Source organism: Heterocephalus glaber, unplaced genomic scaffold (assembly GCF_053883595.1).
Source record: "Heterocephalus glaber isolate CG9 unplaced genomic scaffold, H.glaber_assembly_v1.0 deba00001461, whole genome shotgun sequence".
Taxonomy (NCBI): Eukaryota; Metazoa; Chordata; class Mammalia; order Rodentia; family Bathyergidae; genus Heterocephalus; species Heterocephalus glaber.
The window spans coordinates 44064992-44092208 of NW_028258308.1; the positions used below are offsets into that span (position 1 = coordinate 44064992).

Consider the following 27217-nt stretch of genomic DNA (forward strand, 5'->3'; position numbering starts at 1 on the left):
CCATAAAAAATGAGATATTAGAGACATTTATAGCTAAGTGGATGCACATTGAGGTGATACTCTTAAGTGAAATAAATAGGACACACATGTATAAATACCGAATAGTTTCTCTGGTGTGAGAAACTGAAAGTGTAAATAAGGACTAAAATGTATACTAGGTAATGTGAAATAGGAAGAAAAGAGGCAAAGGGGAAGGAAGTGGGAGGGCTAGGGGAAAGGATAGAAGGGAATGGGATTAATATGAGAAAATGGAAAAATAGGAACAAAATCTTTGTAAATAGGGAGGACTGGAGGGGTTGAAGGAAGGGCTGGGCAAGGGCGAAAAATAAGAACCATGAGAGATTGTGTAAAGGTGCAAATTTCCAATGATGAATGTCATTATATTGTATACCTAAAATGTACCAATGATTAGAATGAATAATCGATAATGCAAAATAGGAAGAAAAGGTCCAAAGGGCTAGGGGTAGTGGGAGGGGCAGGGGAAAGGAAAGAAGGGAAAGGAAAAATGCTGAGAAATGGAAATAAAGTCTTTGTAAATAGGGAAGGATGGAGGGGGTGAAGGGAGGGCTAGGAATGGGGAAAACATAAGAACCAAGATGCATTATGTAAAGGTACAATTCCCAATGAGAAATATAATTGTGTTGTATACCTACAATGTACCAATAAAAGAATTTAACAACAACAAAAAAAGAGCTTGTCTCAGAAAAAACAAAAACAAGACAAAAAATATTTCTTAATTTGTAAACATCTGGAGATTTTCTAGTTATCTTGTTATAGATTTCTAATATAATCATATAGTAGTCAGAAAACTTTCTCTGCATTTTAGTACTTTGATCGTCATTGAAACATGCTTTAACACTTAATGTATGGCCAATTTTTAAGGCCATTGCAGATTCTGCTATGGTTGCATGCTGTGCTTTACATGGGCCCACAATTTTGTTAATCATGTTCAATTCTTATATCATGGCTGATTTCTCCCTGATAGTTTATCATTTACCTTGTTATGGCTTGTATCTAAACGCCCCTCTTCCAAGCCTCATGTAGTCATAGGTGGAGCTTTTTGGTGGTGGCTGGATCTAGTGTGTGATATTGGAATTAAGTGAGAGATGCTGGGATTGATTCATGGTGGGATGCTAGGATTAAGGGTGTGAGTGCTACCTGTACCAAGGGTGGGTAGCCTGGATAAGAATATAAGGGACAGAGAGGGCTACTGTTGGAGTTGCTTGTAGCTTGCTGCCTTGCTGACTTTTGCCTGCTATGGACTGTTTCTTCTCTGTAATGCCCTCTGGCATGCCATTCTGCCTTGGAGTCAGCTGATTATGAACTAAAACCTCTACAAACTGCGAGCCAAAATAAACCTTTCCTCCTTTAACTTTGGGTTTCGGGTATTTTGTCTTAGCAACAAGAAAACTAAGACATACCTAGAAAAGACTTTTCCAATTTGTAACTATACACTTTCCTATGTAATAGCAATGAATAAGTAGAATCTGAAATTTAAAACATTGCTATTTACATTAGCACCCCAAAGTGAAATAGTTAATAAATCTAAATATATATATACACACACACAATATGTGTATAAAGAAGATTACAAAACTCTAATGAAGTAAAGGAATTAAACATGGAGAGATATTCCATTTCATGGGTAGACTCAATACTGTCACAGTGCCAGTTCTTTCCACATTGATGTATAAATTTAAAGCAATCTTAATCAAAATCCCTCAAGATATTTTGTGGGATTTTTGTCAACAACTGGAAAGATTATAAGCAAAAGATCCAGAATTACCAACTCAATATTGAAGAAGAACTAAGCTAGATGACTAACACTACTTGACTTTGATACTTACTATACAGACACTGTGGAACTGGTAAAAGTATAGACTACAGACCAGTGGAACACAATAGAGATCTCAGAAATAGATGTACATACATACAGTTCATTTATATCTGGCAAAAAAGCAAACAATACAATGGAGCAAAGATAGTCATTTCAACAAATGGAGCTAGAAAAATTGGACATCTGCATGAAAAACAAAGAAAAGAAAGAAATATTGGTTTAGATACAGATTTTACCTTATACCACTCACAAATACTTATTCAAAATGGAACACAGACCTAAATGGAAAATGGAAAAGCAGAATACTCCTAGAAGATAACAAGGGAAAACTTATATGACCTTGGGTATGGCAATGACTCCTTAGACACAATGTCAAAGGCACACTCTGTGTGGTATAATCTGTGTGTCTCCAAAGGCCCATGCATTAGAGGCTTAGTCACCAGTCTGTGGTGCTGCTGTGAGGTGAAGCCTAATAGAAGGAAGGTCACTGGGAGGGGGCATGCCCTTGAAGGGGATAATGAGGTCCCAGTCCTTTCACTCTTTACCTTTTGGCCACCATTAAATGGGTTTGTTCACCCATACACTCCACATCATGACGTACTGCCTTGCCCCAGGTCCAAATGCAAAGAAGCCAAGTGACCATGGACTGAAACCTCTGAAAGCATGAGGTCAAATGAACCTTTCCTTCTTTAGATCATCTCAGGTGTGCTATTATAGGATGAACTTCATTGGGCCGGGGGATTTAGCTCAGTGGTTCCGCTGCCTGCCTTGCAACTGCAAGGTCCTGAGTTCAATCCCTGGTACCAAAAAAAAAAAAAAAAAAGATGAACATCATTAAAGTTAAAAACTTCTGCTTTGCCAAAGACAATGTTATCAGAATATCTGGTAAAGAACTATCAAAACTTGGTAAGAAAATGAACAACCTAATTTAAAAATGAGCTAAAGGTCTGAACAGACATTTCATCAGACACTACCTCATACGAATAATGTCCCACATCATAGGTCATGAGGGAAATGCAAATTAAAGCAGCAATGTGCTACTACTACACACCTATTAGAGTGGCCCAAACTGGAAACAATGAAACCATCAAGTTCTGGTGAGGATGTGGAGCAACAAGAACTTTCTTTCACTGCTGGGGGGAGTGCAAAGTGAGACAGCACTTTAGAAGGTGGTTTGACAGTTTCTTGTAAAACCAAACATCCTCCTATCATATAATCCATTTATTGTGCTCCTTAGTATTTACCAAATGAAGTGAAAACTAAATAGGCAAAAACTTACAAGTGGATGTTTATACCAACTCTATTCACAATTATCAGCACTGGGCCAGGGATGTAGCTCAGTGGCACCGAGCCTGCCTGGCAAGCGCAAGGTCCTGAGTTTGATTCCTGGTACTGAGAAAACAAAACAACACAAAACAAACCTAGAATTACCAGCACTGGAAGAAACAAAGATGTCCTAGAGTAGGTGAATGGATAGACTGTGATATATCCAGACAATGAAATATTATTTGTACTAAAAAGACATGAGCTTTTAAGCTATGAAAAGGCATGGAGGAAAGTTAAAAGCATGTTATAAACAGAAAGAAATAAAAATAGCCACATATTATTCAAAATATATGGCATTCTGGAAAAAACTATGGAGAAAGAAAAATGATCAGTGGTTGCCAGGGGTTGAGGGAGAGTGAGGGATGAATAGATACAGCAGAGAATTTTTCGGGCAGCGACAGCATTCTGTATGTTAGTACCATTAGATATTTGTGGAAACCCATAGAACGTATAACACCAAGAGGAAACTCTAATGTGAACTACGAATTCTGAGTGATAGTGAAGGGTCATGTAGATTCATCAATTATAATGAATGTACCACTGTGGTGGGGGATATGAGTAGAGGGAGGTTGTACATGTGTGAGGACAAAGCAATTTTCTACTTTCTGCTCAGTTTTGCTGTGAATTTAAAACTACACTGAAGTTTAATTAAAAAATAACTCACACTATGATGGTGGATTTTCACATAGTTCTGCACACTTGTGTCTTACATATATTGTTTGGAGTTGTGTTAACAGAATGTGGATTTAAACTTTTTATACCTTAGTGATGAATTAAAACTTTTATCATGTTAGTCATCTTTTTTGGCTGAAATTCTATTTTGTCTCATGTTAATATAGATATAGAAGCTCTTTGATAAATTTCTGACATTATCCCACTTTTTAGAATTTTAACATTTTTTGCTAAGCTTTTGATGTTTCTCTTGGACACAGAGTCTAGTAGAGTTTTTAGGAGGTTTTCCCCTGACAATCTATGTTCCTTTGGCCTATTTACAAATAATTTATTTGTATATTTGCCTTCAAGTCTCATGGATTTTCTACTTAATAGAAATTTGTCTTTGTTTTCTCTATATTTGTTCCCTTTTTTGTATTTAGTATAACTATGCATATTTTTGTGATTTTTCTTTATTCCTTTTAAAAATATATTTGTTAATTACTTTTACAAAATATTTTCAAAGTGATTTTTCATACATGCTGATATTTTGATTATATCCATCCCATCATTCTATCTCCCTTCCCTCCCCTTATTCCAATCTTTATGTCAGTACACATAACTTTCTTCCTCTTGTCTAACCCTCTCCCTTCTAATTCATGCCTTCCCCTCCCCTCACTTATTTGGGGAAATGTGATACTTGTCTTTCTGAGTCTGGCTTATTTCATTTGACCAGATGATCTCCAGTCCTATTCAGTTTTCTTCAAATGACATGATTTTTATTTTTATGGCTAAATAATACTCCACTGTAAATATATCACATCTCCTTTATCCATTCATCTGTTGATAGGCACCTAGCTGGCTTCAAGCTTTGCTATTGTGAACTATGCCACAATAAGCGTGGGTATAGAGGTTTCCTTATAGTAGGCTGACTTTAGTTCATCTGGAGATATACCAAAAAGTGGTATAGCCAGGTCATAGAGTAGTCATATTTCTAGTTTTTGAGGAAACCTCATACTGATTTCCATGTAGCTGTACTAATTTACATTATATCAGCTGTGTATAAAAGTTGCTTTTTCCTGCATTTTCACCAGTATTTACTATTTTTTATATTCTTGATACCCATTCTGACTGGAGTGAGACAAGATCTCAATGTAGCTTTGATTTGCATTTCCCTAATGGTTAAAGATATTGAACATTTTCTAGTATACTTATTGACCATTTTTTATTTTTATTTTTTTTTAGAATGCCTGTTCATTTGCTCAGTTATTGATTGAGCTATTTGATTTTGGTATTAATTTTTTTGAGTTCTTTATATAGTTATTAATCCTGTCAGAAGAATAGCTGGCAAAAGTCACTATATATAATATATATTATCATATGTTAAGTTGGACACTCTGTTTCTATTCATTCTTTTAGTGGTTATCCTGGTAAATTAAAATATGCATCTTTATCAATAGCTAATATTAAATAGTTAATGCAAGTATACTGACATACTTCAACTCCATTTATCCTCTACTAACATGAAATTATCACCTTAATTATATGTATGTGTGTATAATCATTTAGATTTACCTACATATCTTCCCATATATTGGATAAACATTAGGAAAGCAAACAACATTTTGGCCATATCAACAAATTCTAGGAAAAAAAAATCAGAAAAAGCATTTGATGAAACTCAACATTACTTCATGATACAGACTCTTAAGAAATTAGGAAATGAGTGGGTCTTCCTTTATCTGATTAAGGGCATGGCTGTTCTCATCACTTCTTTTCAACATTGTACCAAAGCCAAACCCTATTCTGTGAGGCCAGAAAAAGCAAAAACAAACAAACAAAAGATAAAAAGTGGAAAAGAAGTAAAATTCATCTTTAGAGATGATATAACTATATAGGTAAAAATCCAGAAGTTTCTCGAGGTAAATTTTTAGAATTATTGAATTTAACAGGATTACTGGATACAAAGTTTAAATACAAAAATCACACATTTCTGATTGCCAAAATTAATTATGTTCATATTTTTATGGTTTCAAAAATATTAACTACTCATAAAGGAAATAAAATGCAGAAATCTCATACAGAAATCAATTTTAAAATATTGATAAGTTAAAGAAATCTTAAATACAGAGCTATACCATGTTCAATGAATGAATCAATGATTAAGATGTTAACTTTCACAAAACTGATTTTTACTATAAATGCAACTCCAATAAATGTCAGTAGGATTTTTTTTAAAGTTCTGATAAGCTAATTCTAAAAATACATAGACATGCAAAAGCATAGAAGAATCAATCACTTTTGAAGAAGAAAACTTAGGAGGATTTGTTTTATTTAATATGAAGATTTATTTTAAAGCTACAGTAATTAAAACAGGATAACACATATAGAGCAGTGAAATAGAATACATAGTTCAGAAATAGACCTATGTATATATGGACACCATGTCAAGCAGTGGTGAAAGTATAAATAGTGTGAGAACTATGTAAACATATGAAAAAAACTCATCCCCTACCTCATAACATAAACAAAAAAATCAATTTCAGATATTTAAAGATTTGACTATCTGAGCAAAACAATGAAACTGTTAGAAATTACAGAGAATAACATCATAATCTCAGGGTAGGAAAATATTTCTCAATCTGGGTAGAAAAAGCACTACCCATAAAGGAAGTATTTATTCAACAGGAACACATTAGGAACTTCATCAAAAGGCACCATTAGAGTGAAAGAGCAGGTCACAGAGTGGGAGAAGATATGTGTAACATACGTAACTGACAAAAGACTGTTACTCAAAGTATATAAAGTACTCTTACAAGAAGAAAAATGCAACTTTAATAGTTAAAAAGACTTGAACAAACACATCACAAAAGTGGAATTTCAAATAGCCAATACAAATATGAAAATGTATTCAACCTTATTAGTAATCAGGGAAATGTGAAAGAAAACCAGAGTTTCCACTATACCTGCACCAGACTGGTAAAAATTAAAACAGTTGAAAATATCAAACATTGAAGAGACTGTGGAGAAAAAAATATATGGCTACTTTTGAAATCTTTGGCATTACCATACAGTTAAAGTTACACTTATGCTATCTTTTAGGAATATACCTGAGAGAAACGTCTACAAATGTGCACCAGGAGACCAATGAATTTGTAATAACCCAAATGGGAAGAACTTAAATATTTGTCTACTTCAGAATGTGTAAGTATAGTTTTGTCCAGTCATATAACATTATATGATAGTGAAAATAAATGAACTACAGTTATGTCCAAAGGCATAAACAAACCTCACGAACATGTTGAGGGATGCCAGATAGAAACTGTATGATTCCATTTCTTCAAAGTACAAAATGAGGCAAAATGAAATGAAAGAATGGCGTTTAAGACTGCAGACCTAGGCAGTAAAGTACAAGGAAATTTTAAGAAAGTATTTACCTTATAGGTCTAGGTGGTGATTATCTTTGGGTGGAAGAATGTGATTAAAAAGGTGCCCTCCTAGTCAGGCTGGCTTGCTGTTTTGGTTTTTGAACTCGATTTGCTTTTACAGAAGCATTCATTATATACAAAATCATTTGGCTATACTTTCTTTTCTTTTAGACTATTTATGCTTTATTTTCACAATAAAAAAGGACTTAAGAAAGATGTAAGGGGACAATTCCGGGCATTCCCCTGTCTTCGTGTGACAGCTGAAACTACACAGGAAGCATCTGAAGACCAAGTTCGCACAGCACAGGAGGTGGAAGGTGACAAGATGTACTGCAGCCTGAGCTCCTTACACGGACACCTAACAAAGGCAGTAAGCAGGGGCTGGTTTCTACCTGTTTTGCTATGTTTTCCTTTGTACTTTTAGTGAAATTACTTCCTTGATCCTTGAAATAGTCCACATTATGCAACTTTCAGGTTTACTTTCCAACCAAGAACATGTTGAGGATGTAGTTAGGAGTTCTTGCCAATTCTAGTTATTTTCCCTAAACAAGGAGCCAAACCAAACTTCTTTGAAATTAATTACCCTACTTTGCCAGAAGCCCTTGCCTATAGAAAAGCCTTTACCACTGTCTGTCATTATAGGTTTTCATTTTCTTTGGAAAACTATATTCAGATTCAATTTTTTTACATCACTGACTACAACTGCTTTATTATTCATCTTTTACTAAAGAAAACCAGGAATGGTGCTGGACACCTGTAATCCCAGCACTTGGGAGGCTGAGGCAGGAGGATCACCACAAGTTCAAGGCCAGCCTGAGTTATATAGTGAGTTCAAAGCCAGTCTGAACTATATAGCAAGACCCTGTCTCAAAAACACAAAACAAAAAGAATGTCACTTTTATCAAATGTAATAAATCAATTGATTTGCGTGCAGAACAAGCAAAGTTTAATGTATGAATGTTTTTCTTTATTCACAGTAGACTAAACTGAAGACACCAACTTAAAGGGTTTGTAGGAAATTTTCAGAAATACAAGATTCTGGGGCTCAAAAAGCTCTTTAAGTTAAATTTAAATAATGTGAGAGGTGATCTGAATGGGCCGTGTCTTCCAACACTAAGCAGATGATCAATTTTTCAAATCCCAGTTAAATATACCAGCACTGTAGCTAACTGCCAGCAAAGATGATCAAGCATAGATGATTCTCAGTTCATCTGTTTTTGCTTGCTCAGTCATGTGTGTAAGAACGAAAGATGGCTGCGTGAATGTTAAATAGCATCTCAGAGAACATTTAACATAGCCTTTCTGAACATGGCACAAATATGGCTTCCAGAAACGTCTATCTAGCAAAGGATTAAACTTTAGAAAAGCATTTTCTCACTGAAATAACTTGGATGTATGTTTCATACCAGGTTTATTTTTATTAGCCACAGGAAAACAACTCACCGTGACTACCTCTGTTTAGTTATTTTAAAAATCTCAAAAACAAAAGCCCCATCATACCCCTGGGCATTCCCTATTTCAGCTAAAGTTAAAGTTGTCACTTTTTTTGAGGCTTTATATAACTGGTATGCCAGTATTGGGGCTCATTAAGATGGTAAGGCATTTACATTAAGCCCAATTTGTACCTGGGGGTGGGGTGGACTGTGCTGCATTATGTAATTATACACCAACGTACATAAGGAATCCATCCACCTAATAGTCCTGCAAACTGTTCTGCCAAGTGCAGTAATTTTCTCTTTTAATTATCCCTTTCACTTAACATCATCACTGACCCTTATCTTGCAATCTGTGAAAAGACCAGGGGGAGGAATATGACAAAGATCACTAGGCAATGCCCAAACTGTAATTTGGAGAATCTGAAGTAAGAAGCTAGAACTGTTAGTGAGACAAGACTCTGGTGTTCAGTGAATACAGTTGTCACCACGGAGCAGGTACCACCTGAGATGCCCAGAGACTTTGAAGGATTATGACTCCTAGTCACATTAATGATGCATACTATCAAATTCCTCCCATATCTATATTTGGAATGGTAAAAGACCAGAATGCAGACAATAAAGAAATGGGAGCACCTTCTCTACTCAGAGATCATTCATGAGTTGGCTGTTAAGTGGGATTATATAATTCATATTACAGTATTAACATAGTGAGGGGGTGGTAAAAATAAGTGCCTACAATGCACTCTTTTGTCACACTGTCTCCTTTTAGAAATATCAGAATGCTTATGTTTCATTTAAGGCAGGCGCTTTGTAGCTGCAAAGGCTAGATGTATGTTTTTTCAAAAACCCACAAATAACTGCATAGTGCAGCGATAAAGCCTGTGACCAAATCATTTGTTATTGAAGAAAACAAGAGACACAAATTGTTTCTTTCCTGAAGACGAAGTGTCTGTACCATCTAAACTTTAGTGGTGTTTTAGAACAAATGTTGGCCATAGCTGTCATGTGCACTTCCTAAATTCCTGTTGATGACAGTGCAGTGGCTACTAAGACTTGCACTGCCTCATGGCTCCACCACAAGAGCCTAAGGCTGAGTTCACAAAGCTTCTGCAACCTGCCTTATAGCCAAGATTCTCAATGATGAGAGGAAAGCTCAACAGCTCAGACACCAAAAAGTCTCATGTTTAGAACCTTGTACAAGATCCCTTGGCAAAATGAGGACAAATTTTCCTAGATTATAATCAGGTAAACTGAGAAAAAAAACAAACTTTCCTTTAAAAATGTCTCATTTTAAAATAATAATAAAAATTACTCCTCTAATTATTCAAATTCTAAGAGCTATTTGTTATTGGAATTGTGTTTCTTTTCTTTAGGTGAGTAAATTATCCCTTTGGAAGGTTTTCAAATGGATTTCCCTGAAAAATCTTAAGTATTTTCTTTGGAAAAGGAAATGATAGGCATTTAAAAATCTACATGATTGAAAATTGGAATTTCAAAGCAAACTTTTACTTGAAATAATAGAGGAATATGAAAAAGACTAACATCTACAGGTCTGTGTCTGTGTGTGTGTGGAAAAAGAACTGGAGAGCCTGAAATATTTGGGAGAAAAATTTCACATGCAAGACAGACATCCAAAATGGCTCAACATAATTTATTTTTTATGTTAAAATGTACAGAGTTCTTTTGAAAGTACTTGCTAGAAAGGGGAAAAAAAGATATTACATACAAGGAGAGGAAGGGGGCCAACTGGCCCGGGAGCGCATGACATGGAGAAGTCCAAAGGCATCTCGGCACCCTTCCCCAAGCTTACAGGTCACCATGAACAAAGTACAAAGGTTACAAAACAGGAAAAGCAAATATAAACAGACAGGAATAGACTTAGCTTCATTTGTACATGCGGCTTTTAGAGGCATCTGGAGCTCTATTCACACACTCTAGAGATCTCTTTAAAGAGAATTTTTATCTTTCTTAAAATAGTTTTTAATATTCTACAACAAAGATAAAAAATTTTAAAGATGGAATGAAATGAAAAAGCTCTTATTTTAAAAGGCATCAAAGTCACTAACAGTGAGTTTTTAAATTTCTTTTTTAGAAGATTACCCAAGTTATCTTGCTAAAAATACATTTTTTTTTTAAAACTGAAGTGAAAAAATGACAGGTACCAATATTACTGTGTTGGATAATTTCTTTTATAATATAGAAAAGAACATTTTTTTTTCTACAATAGTTCTACAGTCACAAAGAGGCTTGTGGAAAAGGGAGCTGCCCAATTGATTTTTTTTTTTTAAGGAAACAAAATCAAACACAACCGCAAACCAACAGAAACTGATTTCATGGCCCTCATTTCAACAGCTTCTCCTTCTGCCTTGACCCACCCTCCTCCCAATATACTTCCCTCCCGTCCCCCCATCCCCACCCTATCCCATCCAGGAAGCAATGATATAGCTGAAGATGTAGGGAGAGGGCAGCACAGTGCACTTTCTACATAGATGACTGGGAACTGGAATAGTATATACAGAGAAACTGGGTCCTACACAGCCTTGCACATGCTGAGTTGATAGCAGTAAGGTGTGGAATTCTGCCTTTTTCTAACACACTTAATTGAGAAAGTCAATTAGTTTATTAAAAAAAGCAACAAACTTGTGCATCTGAAAAAAATTTAATGCCTAATTAGTACTTTAAAAATTTATCTATATAAAATGTACAAATAAAGGAGAGAATTATGCTTACAGGTATTTCTTTAAGCAGTACTTCTCCCTTTGGATATTTGACTGCACATACCAAGTGGTATAATAGTTTCCATCTTCTAACGATGGAATATATATATATATATATAGTTTTTTTTTTTTACCTATCCCTGGAGCAAGTAATAGGAAGAGAATGGGTAAACTGGTTGCACAAGAGAAAAGAGAATGGACTGGAACAACATGTGAACCTGCTGAAGTCCTGCTGCCCAGGTGTGCCCTACGATGCTGGTGGTGGGTCTGCCCCTCTTCTTGTCAGCCGCTCACAGGAGAGGGGCTGCTGCACTCTGATTCACAGGGGATGAACTCAGGATCTCAAAAGACAAATGCAAACTAGAGGTATGTATCACTTAAGTAGCTACAAATAATGTCCCTTTGGACACACATTCTGCGCTATTTCTCCAACATAAAATCAAGTGTCAAAGGTTTGTCAGGTATTTTTCAAATCACTGCGACATCCAGTCATCCACCAACACTGAATGAAAGAATGTAAGAGGCAAATCGCTGGGGACTGTTCTTCGAAGGCTCAAGAATCAAGACCCTTAATTAACATTTCAAAGTACATACTAAAATCAAGAGGCTGGGTGGGGTATAGATATGTTATGGCTGATTCACCAGGTGGTAAAAAACAAGAGGTTTATCTCCTCTTTTTGACTGTTAATTAACCATCTCTATCCTTCCAAAGGTTGGATTAGGATTGCAGTCAGCTTTCCTCTGAGATTCTGCTGTTAAGTGAGACTTACAGTATTTTGTGTCTCTGAGTGCTGAGTGGGAATATTACAAAAGAAGGAAAAAATTATATTACACTTGATTCAAGAAAAACATTTCAGTGAAGTCCATTTATATAAAAGAAACATTCTTGGGGAAAGGTTTCAAGAGGTGTGTACATGTATAAGGAGTGGAGGGGATTTCCAAGAGAGGAAGCATTTTCCTGCCTCACTTTATTAATAATAATAATAATAAAAACAACAATAATATTAACAATAAGTTTAAGGAGCTTGGGTTGTTCTCCACACCCCCATCTGAGTCTCCCATAAGTGCCTCCTGCTGGAATGAAGTAGGAAATGAAAAGTGGGGTTTGGAGAAAAGGGTATGGTTAACCCTGGAGATGCATATAACACTTAAAAATGACAACATTGGGAGCTGCAAAGACTGAGGGGAAACATACATTTTTAAAATAAAATAAAGATAATCCACTTTTACACAAATTCTGTCCATGTGGTATGTAAAGAAAGTAAGGCTCTTTTTAATTATGAAAAGATTTTGTGCATGTTTCCCCGTCCCCAAATACATTGTTGATGAGTTCTACTGTAAAATGTTCAAGACTGTGAAGAAAACCAAAACCCGGAACAAAATGAACCCCAAAAAAGAGAAGATCAGGTTTTCTAAAAAATAAAATAAACCAAAGAAAAATTCCTCTAAGTCTACAGCAATATTTTAACTGGAAAAAGGTCCATTTTTCTCTGGTTTGTCAGTATAAAAGGTTCCTTTGTTTATATATATTTAAGTTTTTAACTCTAAGTTTTTCTTGCTCATCTTCTCATGTAAGGTCCATTGAGTGACTGCTTGGGCACACCAGCAGCATTCATGTAGCTGTGATGGGAGGGGCCAGTGTACATCATGTTTCCATGAGGGTTTGGCTGCATAGGCTGCTGGGTATAGGCCTGGCTCCCCATCATCCCCATCTGCATCTGCATAGGATACTGTGCTGTCTGGTTCATGTAGGGAGAGTTACTATGGTAACTGCTGTTCATCATGGGCTGTGTCATTCGATAGCTGTTCATGGCATTCAAGGTGTTCATATTCATGGAGTTGACATTATAGGCAGGAGTTGGCATTAAATTAACCCCCATGTTCATGCCACGCTGAACAGCCAGTGCACGAGGGCCAGCCTGCATGGCAACTGTGGGTGGGCTGCGGCCATACAGCTGCTGCTGGTGAGCTGCTGCTGAGGGCAGTGGTGCAGATTTAGAGCGGATGGAAATGTGCCCCTTGACTGGCATTTGCCCTTGCAACCTCTGAGTGTGAGGAATGCCAATGTTGGTGGCAGACATGTTGCACTGGAGTAGAGGTGATGTGAGGTTCATGGTTGTGGATGCCAAGTTGGGAGGTGGTGTCATGGTGGCTTGTGCTTGAGGGGTCCCAGCTAATGGATGAGACGGAGCTAGCTGAGCCAGTCCTGTATTGGACAAAGAAACACTGGTTGCATAGGAAGTTACAGCAGAAGAATGGCTATAAGGCATGGCATGGGGGTCCATAATGGTGTTAGTCAGCTGCTGCAACTTGGCTAAACTGAAGGTGGCTGATGGTTGAGAGTAGCTGCTGGCACCAAAATCTCCTGGAATTCTTTCATAGATACTGATGTTTCCAGTGCTTCCAGATTCTGGTATCTCCATGATCATAGGAGCTGGAGTGAAACTGTTATTCATACTACACTGTGACAGTGGGGGCTGCTGCTGGGGAGGGGGTGGGGGCTGAGGTTGCTGGGGCTGCTGGGGCTGAGGTTGCTGCTGCGGCTGCTGTTGTGGCTGTGGTTGTGGTTGTGGTTGTGGCTGGGGTGGTGGAGGCTGTGGTGCTGGTTGCTGCTGCTGCTGCTGTTGTTGCTGCTGCTGCTGTTGCTGCTGTGGTGGTGGCGGTGGTGGTGGCTGCTGGTTACTAGGAGGCCTTTCCACCACACAACTTTGAGGTGACTTGATATTGCAGTTGGTAGCAGGCTGGACAGTGTTCTGCTGCATCATACTGCAGCTGCTGCCCATATTTGCCATTTGCTGAGTGACAACACAGCTGTTCTGGGTGAGGCTGCTGGAGGATGACAACCCACCATAGGAGCAGCTGCTTTGAGAGGAGTTATTCCCACAAATGCTGCCTCCCATTGTAGAATCATAGCTGCTAGGATTCTCATAGTTCTCTGTGGTACTCTCAATACTGCCTAGATCACTGAAGCCACTGTCTACCACCTGCTGAGAGTGGTCTGATACAGAAGGCACATCCATCATGGGGCTGGTCTCCATGTTCTGCATAGAGGGTGCGGACAGGGAGCCCTGTTCTGGGCTGATCTGCGTGTAACCACTCTCCAAGGCAGGCACATTGGGGCTGCTGACCGAACGGACAGACTGGCTGGGATGAGACTGAACTGAGGATATTGGGCTATTATGTTCGGAAGCATGGCAGTCGTCAACCATTGACATCTGAGGGTCTTCATCGGCCTGGGTGTAACTCTGCAGGGTCTGACAAGCTGCAAGAGTTTCTTCACAGTCCTGGTAGGCTCCCTCATGTTCATTGCTTTCTTCTTGAGTCAAAGACTGTACTGCTTGTACAGTTTCAAGGTCCAATTCACTATGAGATATCTCTTCTTCCTCTTTCAACTCAATTAATTCTTCCTTAGTATTTGAATCTTCTTCATGGTCATCCTCAGACCCTGGCATATGCTCTGATACCACAGATGCCTCATGAGAAGGCTGTTCCTCTTCAGAATCTGGTTCTGTTTCATCTTTATCCTTTATATTCTCCCTATTATTCTGCATGTTAGTATCTAAAAAAGATTCCTGACTGCCAGGTTCTTCCTTGAGATCCCCTCTAACCAGTTGCTCCTCTGACTCCTTTTTCTTTGAAGATTCCAGATGACCATCATCCTCATCATCTGCATCATGGTCTTCATTCCGGTTTGCCTCTATAGTCACTTCATCTTCTTCCTCTGGCTCTTGTTCTTCTAGTTCTTGTGGCTCCTCCTCTGACTGCCTTTGCTCTTCTAACATATGAGGTTTCTCTTCTTCCTCCTCCACCTCAGGTACTTTTGCTTCTGTCTCAGGACTGTCGCTGCTGTCCACTGGAGAAGCAGGTCTAACTTCACTGATGGTTGTGTCCTCTTCCTCTCCTTCTTCAACCTCTTCTGCTTCTACTTGCATCTCCTCTTCCTTTCTTTCTTCCAATAAGGGGATGTCTTCTTTTAGCTCCACAGTTTTTTCATTCTCTTGAGTTTTGGTTTTACGTCCAGGTTTAGGAATGGGGACAATCGGCTCAATGATGCATTCTTGAGTAGAAATGGCCATGATTTCCCGATTCAACTTAAGTCCCGGTTTTCGACCAGGTCTTTTCTTCCAGTGGATTGGTTTACGGCTCTTGCCTTTGGGCCATCCCTTTTTCTTTTTCATAGGTGTCGATGTATCTGGCTCAAGGGAAGAATTGTGCACATCACATTTTCGTAAGAGAGATACTGGCTTTAGGATAGGAGTGTCTGTACAGGAGGGATAAAAAATAAAGATAAGTTGCAAGACCTTACATGTCTAGCATCTTTTTCTGCATTCAGCATGTACAACAGAAATGATTTTATTAAGTCATTGCTTCTAAGTGATTTGATTCATTTAAACATTAAGAATCTAAAGGATAAAGCTAATTAATGACATCTTCTAAAGTCATACAGTAAACTTGCAGAACAATGAAGGATCCTAGTCAATATTATGTTATCGTCTACTAATTAAAACCAGTTCAAATTTAGCATCATTAGCTGTATGGCTTTAGGAAGTTACTCTTAAGTTTCAGTTGCATCATCTCTAAAATGGGAGTAAGCCTTATAAACTTATAAATAATAAGTAGTACTTCTAGCAAGTCTATAGCTGATTTCAAATCTAGTAGATAACTTGCATTTTCCTCATTCTTGTGTTCTTATCAAACAATTACTTTTAATATAGTAATAAGCTCACTGAAGTCTTTACTGTGAAAAGCTACAAATCAGCTTTATTCTTCCTTTTCCTGCTTGCAATTTATGTTATCTCTCTGGTGTTCTTAGTTTCCACAAAGTCATTACTTCAGGAAGTATCATGAGCCAAGGACTAAGGCTGAGCCATTCCATGTGAACAATTGTTCAATACTGTATTCATTTGGGAATAGTTCAAGGCTTTTAGTCCAAAGCAAACACCTGCATTTAGTCCTAAGACAAGTAAGAAAAAGTTAAAGCACAAACAGTATTTAGTAGAAATAAATTTGATATTAGCATTTTCTAAATGGTAGTAAAATATACCTAACATAAAATTTATTTTAATCATTTTATAGTGTACAGTTGTGAATGACGCGCATTCACAATTCCCATTAATTTTTTACAGAGTAAGGACATCAAGGCAACAGGATTTGAGAAGGAGGGGTAAAAAGGCACAATTCATGATAGTACCTTCAAAGTAAAAACAGGAAGCAACTGAGAAAAGTATTCTAGTTGACAGGAACTTAAATGGGATATTACTATATTATCCAATAGTTCAAGATAGAATGTAAAGTGCCAAATTTATAAAATAAGTTTTTAGCTGCTTAATTTTGTATCTCAAAATATTTGTACAACTGAAGAATCATTCACAGTAAAGGAGAGTTCAATTGTCTTATCAATGTATTAAAAGTGCTTGTTATCTAAAAACACCAGAATGAGGAAAATGCACATTATATCTACTAGATTTGAAATCAAGATACTAAAAAGTAGCATGAAAAGCTCAATTAGGTATGGCATAAAAAGCTTAGGTACCAAGAATAGATAATGAGATTTCTTCACATTCATCCAGCAAAGTGAAAAAGGTCTGTGTGAACCCATTGTAAGGCAAACACACTGCAGAAACCAGCAGCATGATACACTGGCAAAACTGTAGGATGCAAAAAATCTAGTTTCTGATCTAGTTCCTAGTGTAAGTCCCAGTTCTGTGTGTCTAGGAAGGAAATGAAAACAACACTATTTTAAAAGTAAATAATTGGATTTTTACCTGTATTATAAAATGAATTTATTTTGAATTACTGTTGCCATTTATTAGAAACGTACTACAGTACTATTTGGTGGAACACCTTAGAGATACACTTCGGGAATGATTCCTGAATAGATGTGATACAAGGTCCAAAGTATACAAAAACCTACTCTACCTGAAGAACTGTCTTCTTTATTCACAATATTTATCGAATACCTATCTCAAGCACTCAGCATACAATGAAATTCAGAAAGTATACATTCTAGTAAATGGTTATTCCATCTTCCCAGTGCTAAGTCCAACTCATCCATTATCCGTTAAGATTCAGATGAAGGCTGAGAAAAGATTAGGCAAAAAAGAACACAGTCCTAACACTAAGATATTTTCTGCAGAGACAAAAATAGTTTCTTAGTTAAAGGAGAAACTAAGTACAAAAATCAGCACAGATATACCTGGTACTTCTGAGAGACAGGCAAGCACTCCTTTTCTTGCTTAGTGGGCTTGTTCACTTTTCAACCTTTTGTTGAAGGATCTGCAGCCTTTTGTTAAATTACTGCTATGTATTTAAGGAAAACTATAATAAGTAACAGTGGTTACTTATCAGCATACTTACCATCAGGATCATCTGATTCTTCATCTTCCTCTTCCTCTTTTGACTTCCTCTTTGAAGCAGATCGGCACCTGAGAACACTTTGTGAGGACAGGCGGTGGAAGTATCCTCTGTGGAAGAGCTCATTCTCCTCCTCCTCTTCCTCCTCCTCCTCCTCCTCCTCCTCCTCCTCCTCCTCCTCCTCTTCCTCAATCTCAAATGTGGGTTCTAATCGCGGCATTGGTCTCTCAGAATCAGAATCTTCAAAAGGTTCATCTAACACCTCTGTGGTCTCAGAAATAGTTTCTGTGACTACACTGCTATTATGGTGTTTCCGTTTTCGGACTCTCCTTCTTCGGTGAAGAACTGGTTTCTATTTAGTAGAAAAATCAAGTATTTTAATAATAATGAATACCACCTTTTCTATGAATAGCAAGAAAGTTGTTTTAAACCTAGTAGAGCTAGGCATGGTGGAACATGCCCACAGTCTCAGCACTTGGGAGGCTGAGGCAGGAGGATCATTCCAAGTTGGAGGCCAGCCTCGGCTACATAGTGAGTTCAAGGCCAGCCTGAACTGCATAGCGAGACCCTGGTCTTAAAAACCAAAAAAGAAAACAAAACAAAAAAAAATCAGCAACAACAACAACAACAAAAATCTAATAGAATTAGCACATATAAAATGAGAATATTGTTTGCCAAAAAACCAGTCTAAATATTTCAAAATACTAAAGCAAGCTACTATACATAAAGATGTTGCATAGTTGCATAAAACTGTGAAAGAAAAAGCAGGGATGTCCACAGAGCAGACATTATAATTAACTTATTAGTAGTTCAGTGAAGTTAACACCACAGGGAGGCATCTATTTCAATAGTGAAACAACCCAGAGACTAGTTCTTTAACTTCTCTTTTCTTCCAGAGCAAAACAGGAATAAAAACAGTCTCATATACTACCCTGATGGTTAGCAGATCAATAAAGCTATACATCATTTTCATGGACCATCCATAAAAAGTTCCAGTGAAGTGTAGAAATATGTAGCTGAAATGTATTTACTTGGTATTAGTGATACTTTTCAAAAGTGAAATGAATCTGGCATTGAAATTTGGCATATTAGGCGCACCTTTGCACTTGCTGACCTAATATTTTAAGTATACAAAGTAATAGAGATGATCCCTCCACAATCCCTCATTTTATAGAGGCTAGAAAGGTCATACAACTTGCCCAAGATCACACATCTAGTGTAGAAACTGCTGTAAATACAGTCCACAATGCCTTGATTACCAGTCAAGTGAACTTCTTCAAGAATGTCAAAAGTACTTTGCATATGATCTCACTGGTTACCACAATATTTTTTTAATACAAGAAAACAAAATATTTGAGTTTATAAACAGGCAATATAAGCCCCTGGGATGGCAAAGATATTCTTTGCACAATGAATAGTAAAATGAATCAAAGTCCTGTTTTTCTCTACTTCAAATCTATGAGTTCTAACTGAGAATATAATTTTAAAATTAGATTTAAAAATGGCTCTGCTTGCAAATAAATATATGAAAAAATGTTCAATATCACTGGTCATTCGAGAGACGCAGATGAAAACAACACTAAGATTCCACCTCACCCCACAAAGAATGCCTGCTGTCAAGAAATCAACCAGTAACAAATGCTGGCGGGGTTGTGGAAAGAAAGGAACCCTTCTCCATTGTTGGTGGGGATGTAGACTGGTGCAACCACCGTGGAAATCAGTATGGAGATACCTCAAAGAACTAGGACTAGAAGACCCATTTGACCCAGCTATTCCTGCTGGGGGGATCTTCCCCAAAGAATTAAAAGAATCATACCACAGTGATATATGTGCACCCATGTTCACAGCGGCACAGTTTGTAATAGCTAAAGCTTGGAAACAGCCCAAGTGCCCATCAACTGCAAACTGGATAAAGAAGATGTGGGTTTTTTTATAAAATGGAGTACTACTCAGCCATAAAGAACGAGAAACTAGAGACATTTATAGCTAAATGGATGCATATTGAGGCCATACTCTTAAGTGAAATAAATAGGACACACATGTGTAAATACAGAATAGTTTCTCTAGTGTGAGAAACTGAAAGTGTAAATAAGGATTAAAATGATTAAAATGAATAATTGATAATTTGAAATAGGAAAAGGTCCAAAAGGGTAGGGGTGGTGGAAGGGGAACGGGAAAGGAAAGAAGAGAAAGGAAAAATTGAGAAAAAAAAAATGGAAATGATGTCTATGTAAATAGGGAAGGGTGGAGGGGGTGAAGGACACACAGGTAATGGGGGAAAAATAAGAACCAAGATATATCATGTACAAGTACAAGCACCCAATGATAAATGTAAACGTATTGTATACCTAAAATGTACCAATAAAAGAATTTTTAAAAAATGACTCTGCTCCTTTGAGAAATGGCTTATTCTAGGCCTGGAGCAGGAAAAAGAGAAGATAAAGTTGGAGGATCTCATAGAACCAGAAAGTAAGAAAGTGATCAAAACAAAAACCACACAGTGATCAAGGCATCGACGGAATGAGCTAATGGCCAAGGTTGAACAATTTGAGCAACAAATTAAAAAAAAAAATAGCACTGGATGATAAATTGAAATGTCAGGTAAATATCTATGAGACCATACTACAGGAATGGACACCAGAATAAATCAACAAATGGGGAGAAATGACAAATCTCCCAAGCAAATAATTCACGCAGATTCTGCTTTCAGGAAAACTACCTACATCTTAAGTGTGGGCTGCACAGTGTGACTTTACCCCAGCAGAGTAAAGATAAAGGGAAGGAGGGAGTAACCTGCCAAGCACCACCTGAGTTAACAAGAAGGTGTACTGAGATCGTACATGCCCTTGACACAGAGATCCATACTGACAGATAACCTCTTTCTAACGTGGTGAAAGGGGCACTTTACTTCTATGGTTTTCCTCTCAAAAACCACACTGCCCCTTTCTAATTTCACAAGGGATGTTATATTCCACAAAGTAACTGACCAGTAATCTTCACAACTGTCAAGGCTGTCGAAAACAAAGAAAGACTGAGAAACTGTCACAACTAAGAAGAGCCTAACGATACATGACCACCCACTGTAGCGTGGTATGCTGGATAGGACCCTTGAACAAGAAAACGACATTAGGGAAAACTGAAAACTGGAATCAAGTATGGACTCTAGTCACTAATGGATCTACAATGAATCATGAATTGTGATAATAAATACCCTACCAACATAGGAGGGCAAACTGGGTATGGGGCATATGGGAGCTTGCTGTCTTTTCTTTGCAGTGATGAAAATGTTCTTTAAAGATTTTTTTTAAAAAGGTCTTGGTAAGGAAAGGAATGATTTCACTGCCCTGGGAGAAAGCTGTCACCCATCTCTACAGAGTGGGGCTCTGCAGGGCACTAACGTGCCTGAATCTGGCTGGCTTAGGCAGTGTTGAAAGTTCACTCCATACCCTGGGATACTTCCGGTATACAGTAGTCCCCTCTTAACACTAGTTGCACTTTCCATAATTTTACTTACTCTCATGTTCAACTGCACTCCAAAAATATTAAATGGAAAATTCCAGAAATAATTCATAATTTTAAAATTGCATGCTGTTCTGAATAGTGTGATGAAGTCTCGTGCCATCCTGCTTCTTCCTTCCTGCCCTGGATGTAAAGGATCCCTTTGTCTGGTATATCCATGCTTCGTACAATAGCCACCCGTGAGGCGCTTAGTGGCCACCTTTGATTTCTGATAGACTGTCTTGGTATCCCAGTGCTTGTGTTCATTCAGATCACCCTTCTTTTACTTAATAAAGACCCCAAGTGCAAAAGCAGTGATGCTGGCAGTTCAGATAAGCCAAAAAGATGCCACAAACTTCTTCTCAGTACCTAACTTTTATTATACTGTTATAATTGTTCCATTTTACTGTTGTTTATTATTGTTAATCTCTCACTGTGCCTGATTTGAACACAAAACCAGCAAGCTAAAACAGTTTGCCCTTAAATAAACTTATGAGTGATAAATAATTCCCAAGAACCAAACGTCACACATTTCAAGTATGTCCTGGGAAGATCATGCGCTATAATATATTGAGGTTTAAAAGTTTAAAAACAACACTAGGAACTTCTAGTTTTATTCTTTCAGAACTGTAAGACAGAAAAACAGGTGTACAATAAACTGCAACTAGAGGAAGAAAAGACATGTACAAAATATATTACCTTTCTCTTTAAAGTGGGTTTTGTAAGAATTGGTGGTGAGTTTGACCGAGAACTTTCTGGTTCCTCCTCCTCCTCCTCCTCCTCCTCCTCCTCCTCCTCCTCTTCCTCCTCACTACTCTCACTAAAGCCTCTAAGGACAGCCCTGTCACCATCACTGTAGCAGCGCTGCAGTCTATCATTTCCTTCTGGTAATCTGCACTTCAGGTCCTCGGGGCTTTTCTTTAACTGTCCCCGCCACAGCTCAATCCCCTCACTTAATCTTCTTTTGGGAATGTCTGGCTTCCCTTCCTGCCTTGGCTGCTCCTGAGAGGCTGTCAATTGCTCCTCACTCTCGGCATATTGTTCTTGGGAGGTTTCTGACTTTTCCTCACATTCTCCATATTGTTCCTGAGGAGCTGATGAAGTCTCTTCCAAGAGCAGTTTAGACTCTTTATCACCAAACCGTTCCTGGGTCTTTCTGTTCTTCCTCCCGCAGCGGCCCCGCCGAGAGGGCTGGCTGTTTGCAGGAAGACTGTTTCGGGGAAGGACCTGTTTGCTCAAACGTGTAGAGACAGCGGGAGCTGTAACTTCCGGTTTCTTTTCACTTTCTACTGAAGAATAAGAATCTTGATCTTTGTTTTCCCGAGATACTGACTTTCCCACCTGATTTTAGAAAATAAAACAATGCTGCTTAATTTTTCAGTCCTGTTTGATTATATCCACCTATTCTGCTCTTTTAAATACATACTGAGATAAGAAATCAGAGCTTTAAAAGGAAAATGACTAATTACTTAATAATTAACATGAACATTTCCTATGTAGGCAATGTTTTAAATGTACTATTTACTACTTATGCATTATTCATTTAATCTTCACAACAACTGTGTGAAGTATTGTCTTATCTCCATCTTACAAATGAGGTACAGAGGCACAAAAAAACCCCTACTACTACCTATGTCATACACTAGTAAATTAAGAAGCTGGAACACAAATCTAAGCAGTCTGACTGCAGTTTGTGTTTCATCCTGATACACAAAGTGAGTGGCTCTTATAAATGGTGAGATTATATATAAAGTTTTTCTAAAATAAAAATTTATCAACAGGGTAGAATAGGCTCTCAGAGCATGGGCAAGAGGAAAAAGACAATTGAAAAATATGAAAAAAATTCTGAAATTATTTTCATTCTAATATTTAATTCCACTTTGAAAATTAAATTACACTAAAAATGTCAAAAGTTTTATATTTATCAAAGGAGGACGTAAGGATGAAAGGGGAAAAAAAAGGTATATATCACATAAAGAAAAATGTTGAAAACTGTACAATGTAGTATAGATAACTATCAACCTTTCAATTGTTAAAGATGTCTGTATATCCACTGAACTTTTCAGTGCTCTGCTGAAAACATTTCCCTAACATTCTATTTTAAAGAACATGTATTTTCATTTCATTTTAACAACTGTCATAGATTAATGCAGACTCAATTACTATACAGCTTAAAATCCAACTGCCTAGAGATGAATTTTTAGTCATAATTTTTAGTCATAATTAACACAGTTTAAGAAACCTGATGGGCTTACAAACTACACAAATAAGAGCCAGTCTTCCTGAAATTTCTACCACTGAAATAAAACTCTAAAATTCTAGGATGAATTTACTTTGTTGGTAAAATATCATAATACATACCACAAATACTAATGAAAACCAAAACAACATCATCTGTCATAAAAAACACAACACTCATGCCCTTACATTGGTCTCTAAATCTCTTTCCTGGCACTGCGGCTCTTCGTTTTCTTCTTCATCAGCTTCCTCTTCTTCGTCCTCTGAGACAACAGAGTTGGAGACTATGACAGGAGTCCAGCGTAAACATTCTGGATCTACATCCACTGGTCTCAGATTCAACTGAAGCTTTGCCATATGATCCTGGATAAGTTTTTCCCGGCGGATAATCACAAATCTAAAACCAGAGAAAAGTTTATAGCAATCAACAATGTACAAGATGCACAAAAAAATTAATATACAGATATAACCTAACCCTGGAAACGATAATGATGAATGCTTTACAAATAGCCTGCTTGGGAAGATGGAATAGGATAATATGCTACCAATGTGATAGCTAATAACTATGAAGTTGGACAAAAACATTATATGCCACTATAGCAGTGGAGTATATTATTTGACCATTTATTGAATCATACTTCCCACATTTGCCATTTCTCCTGTTCTTCTGATCTTTCTTTCCTATTCTCTATTTAGCTCAAATGTCTGCCTCTGTGACTTTTCCTGACTACTTTGGGCAAGGATGGACTGTCTGTCCTCAATATTCATTTCACTTTGTACCATTTATACAGAAATTAATCAAGGACATATTTTATTTAATGACATGGTTTCTATGTTGTTAATTCTTATAAAATGAGCTCTCAATTCCACAAGATGAGATTCAGTGGCTTAGGTCCAAAAGTTAGAAAGAAGACTAGAAAAACAACTTAAAAATATAGTCGTTAGAATAAAATACCATAGAAATAAAAATAATTTCTCAATACCACCAAGTATACCACTTATATTAGTTACCACCCTTTTCCCAGTAATCTGGCTACCTCACCCAAAAGCTTCCCTCTAGTTACCTTCTAAAAGTGTACAGAGGGATCTGATACTCACTGGTCACTACGGAAGTCCAGCATTCGTAGGTGGTGCAGTGTGGAAGTGATGTCTTGAGGGCAGATTCCAGTCAACTTACTTAACTTCTTGATGCTGAGTTGTTTGTCATTTTGGTGATAAAGGCACTCCAATATTACACTTTTCCAATAAGCCATATAGGAAAGACGTCCAAGATCTGATAATGGTTTCTCTGGAGACCCTGCCTGGCCTTCACGCTTTGATAACAAATAACCTAAAGAAACCCCAGATCAAAAAATGTCAGGGACCCTAAAACAATTTGATTCACCAAAATAATAATGCCCCTTCCCACACCTAATCCAAGTATTATAGGCAATAATAATATCAAAGGTAAATTCCTTCAAAAATGGGGAACAAAACTGCAAAACTAAAACAAATTTAGAGGAAGATAACAATTTTTATATATTGAACAGTAGATTGAATTTTGTCTACAATCAATATAAATCACTTTGTTTAAATATCAAGCTGTTAAAAAATTAAGACTCCCATTAACAAGCTGCATTAATAATGAGATTAAGGCAACAATATTTTTAATTTCAAGGGAAAAAAAAACATTTGCAAGTTTTATTTGGACCATATGATGGCATCTGCTATACCTAACTAAGAAATATACAGTACAAAGAATGCCTCAGTTTCTGCCTAATTCTAAGATTGCAGCTCTTAGGGCCGGGGATTTAGCTCAGTGGTTTCGATGCCTGCTGCACAAACACAAGGACCTGAGTTCGATCCCTGGTACCAAAAAAAAAAAAAGAAAGATTGCAGTTCTTCTGTGAGCAAAATGGGGAAAATTTCTCACTTCAACCAACAAAGCCTCCTTACAATTACTTATCACTCTATTCTTAGAAAATGAGACTGTCAGGATGAGTGTTTTACTGTAAGCATATGGTGTATTATTCTGAACTCTGTTGTAGTGCATGACTCTCAAGAACAGGTAAAGAAAGGGCATAGAAGTTCCAAGAGAAAAGCATTGAAAATGGAGATGGCAGAAGAAATAACAGTTGCTTTTGTCATTCAAGGAATTTTAAAAGCAGTCTAAGAACGGTAATCTGGAAAAATATTCTACACCAAGAAAAGTAAACACTGTATATACATACACTGTATGTATGGTGTATGAAACACTGTAATCATACAGATAACTACCTCAAAGTCACCATAAATAAAATGAAATATCACTAATCACCATAAATAAAATATTTTTCCTAATGGAGCTATTTAGTGCTATAACACACCAATCCTGAGTCTTATTTCAAAGCAATATATTAATATTAGAGGAAATAGTCTGAGTTCCATCCCCTATCACTAATCCAAAAATGCCCAGAAAATGTACAAAATAACCAGTAGCACCTATTTCCAATAAAATATGGTAGTTGAAAGCAAAGTAAAACAAGTTTAACTGTGTAGGTGAGAATTAACTTCTCAAGAGTGGACTCTTTCTGTTTATATCTCTGTATATATTCCTTTAAAATATTTTAAAGCAAAAACAGGGAAAATATTCCCTCAAATCACTGTTTCATGACCATCAAATTTACCACATACACTTAACTTTTTAGCAAGTTTACCTGTAAGTAGAACAGAATGCAAGTTCTACAATGACCTCTTTATAAGTGGTAGCTTTTACTTTCTAACTCAGATTAAATTATTTCCTGTATCATTCACTTTTTAGGATTTTAAAAGTTGTATTGCACATTTTTAACCACTAGGGAGAGACTGTTAACTGAGAAGTGCACACATATTCTCAGCTAATGGGTTAATAAAAATAGGACGAGTGCTGTACTTTTTTTTTCTAACACCTATTTGAGTAGTTATGCAATGTTAGTACAAATGCATAAAATCTATTTCCATTATAAACAAACAGCTTCAAATTAATTTGCCGCAGATCACACAAAGTTGTATTCAGTATTAGCTATTTAGAACTATGTCCAACCAAAGGAAAAATACTTGTGGTTTTAAGTTTTAAGGACCTGTCCAATCATGACAGGAGATACTATGAACCAATACACCATCTATAAATTTTTTAATACACATATCCAGAAGGTTCCCAAGAAGAGATAATGAGAAGATATATTAATATAACCCTTACTGAAATCAATGAGGAACCTGCCATAGCCCTTGCGCTGGTACTGGGGAAGAATCATTATACAGGAAACGTTGTATTTCTGCTGGCAGTGCTTTTCCTGGTGGAGAAAACAGAAGGCAAATTTTAAAATAACAAGCTGGCAAAACTGGATAGCAAAGCTAATTATTAAGAAACAAAGACTAACAGCTAAAACCACAGCCTGAGGCCCCTGGGAATAGAAAAAAAAAAATCAAGAAAAAAAATCACACCAGTGGGAGAAGACAAGACAATGTTAAGCCACTGCCATTATCCACAAAGCAACCATCCTGGGGGAGTAAAAATTTAAGATAAAATGACACCATCCAACACCACCTGCAACTCAAAATCAGTATGTCAATACCTCAGATCAGCAGAAGAATCTGAGACCCAAATAATCTGCATGCTAAAAATGATGAATCAATGCAGCACTCTAGGAGGGAGAAAATTCATCAACTACTTCAAAGTTTATTTCCTGCTTTGTTGCTACATATGGCAACCTCACTCCCTACTTGTTACACTTA

At 37.1% G+C, this 27217-nt stretch overlaps 1 protein-coding gene across 3 annotated transcripts in view; it reads right to left on the reverse strand.

The window, feature by feature from the left end:
• Window positions 1-10308: 10308 nt before the first annotated feature.
• Kat6a (lysine acetyltransferase 6A) overlaps window positions 10309-27217 on the reverse strand; it is a 141465-nt gene continuing 124556 nt past the window's right edge. For all 3 annotated transcript variants that reach the window (XM_004855290.4, XM_087217386.1, XM_004855289.4), the window contains 6 exons: window positions 26682-26775; window positions 24584-24815; window positions 23675-23882; window positions 21947-22588; window positions 17753-18101; window positions 10309-15656 (listed from right to left, as the gene is read on the reverse strand). In XM_004855290.4, coding sequence (XP_004855347.2) covers window positions 12955-15656; window positions 17753-18101; window positions 21947-22588; window positions 23675-23882; window positions 24584-24815; window positions 26682-26775 — 4227 coding nt within the window. In that variant the 3' untranslated portion in view covers window positions 10309-12954. The remainder of the gene's footprint in view (window positions 15657-17752; window positions 18102-21946; window positions 22589-23674; window positions 23883-24583; window positions 24816-26681; window positions 26776-27217) is intronic.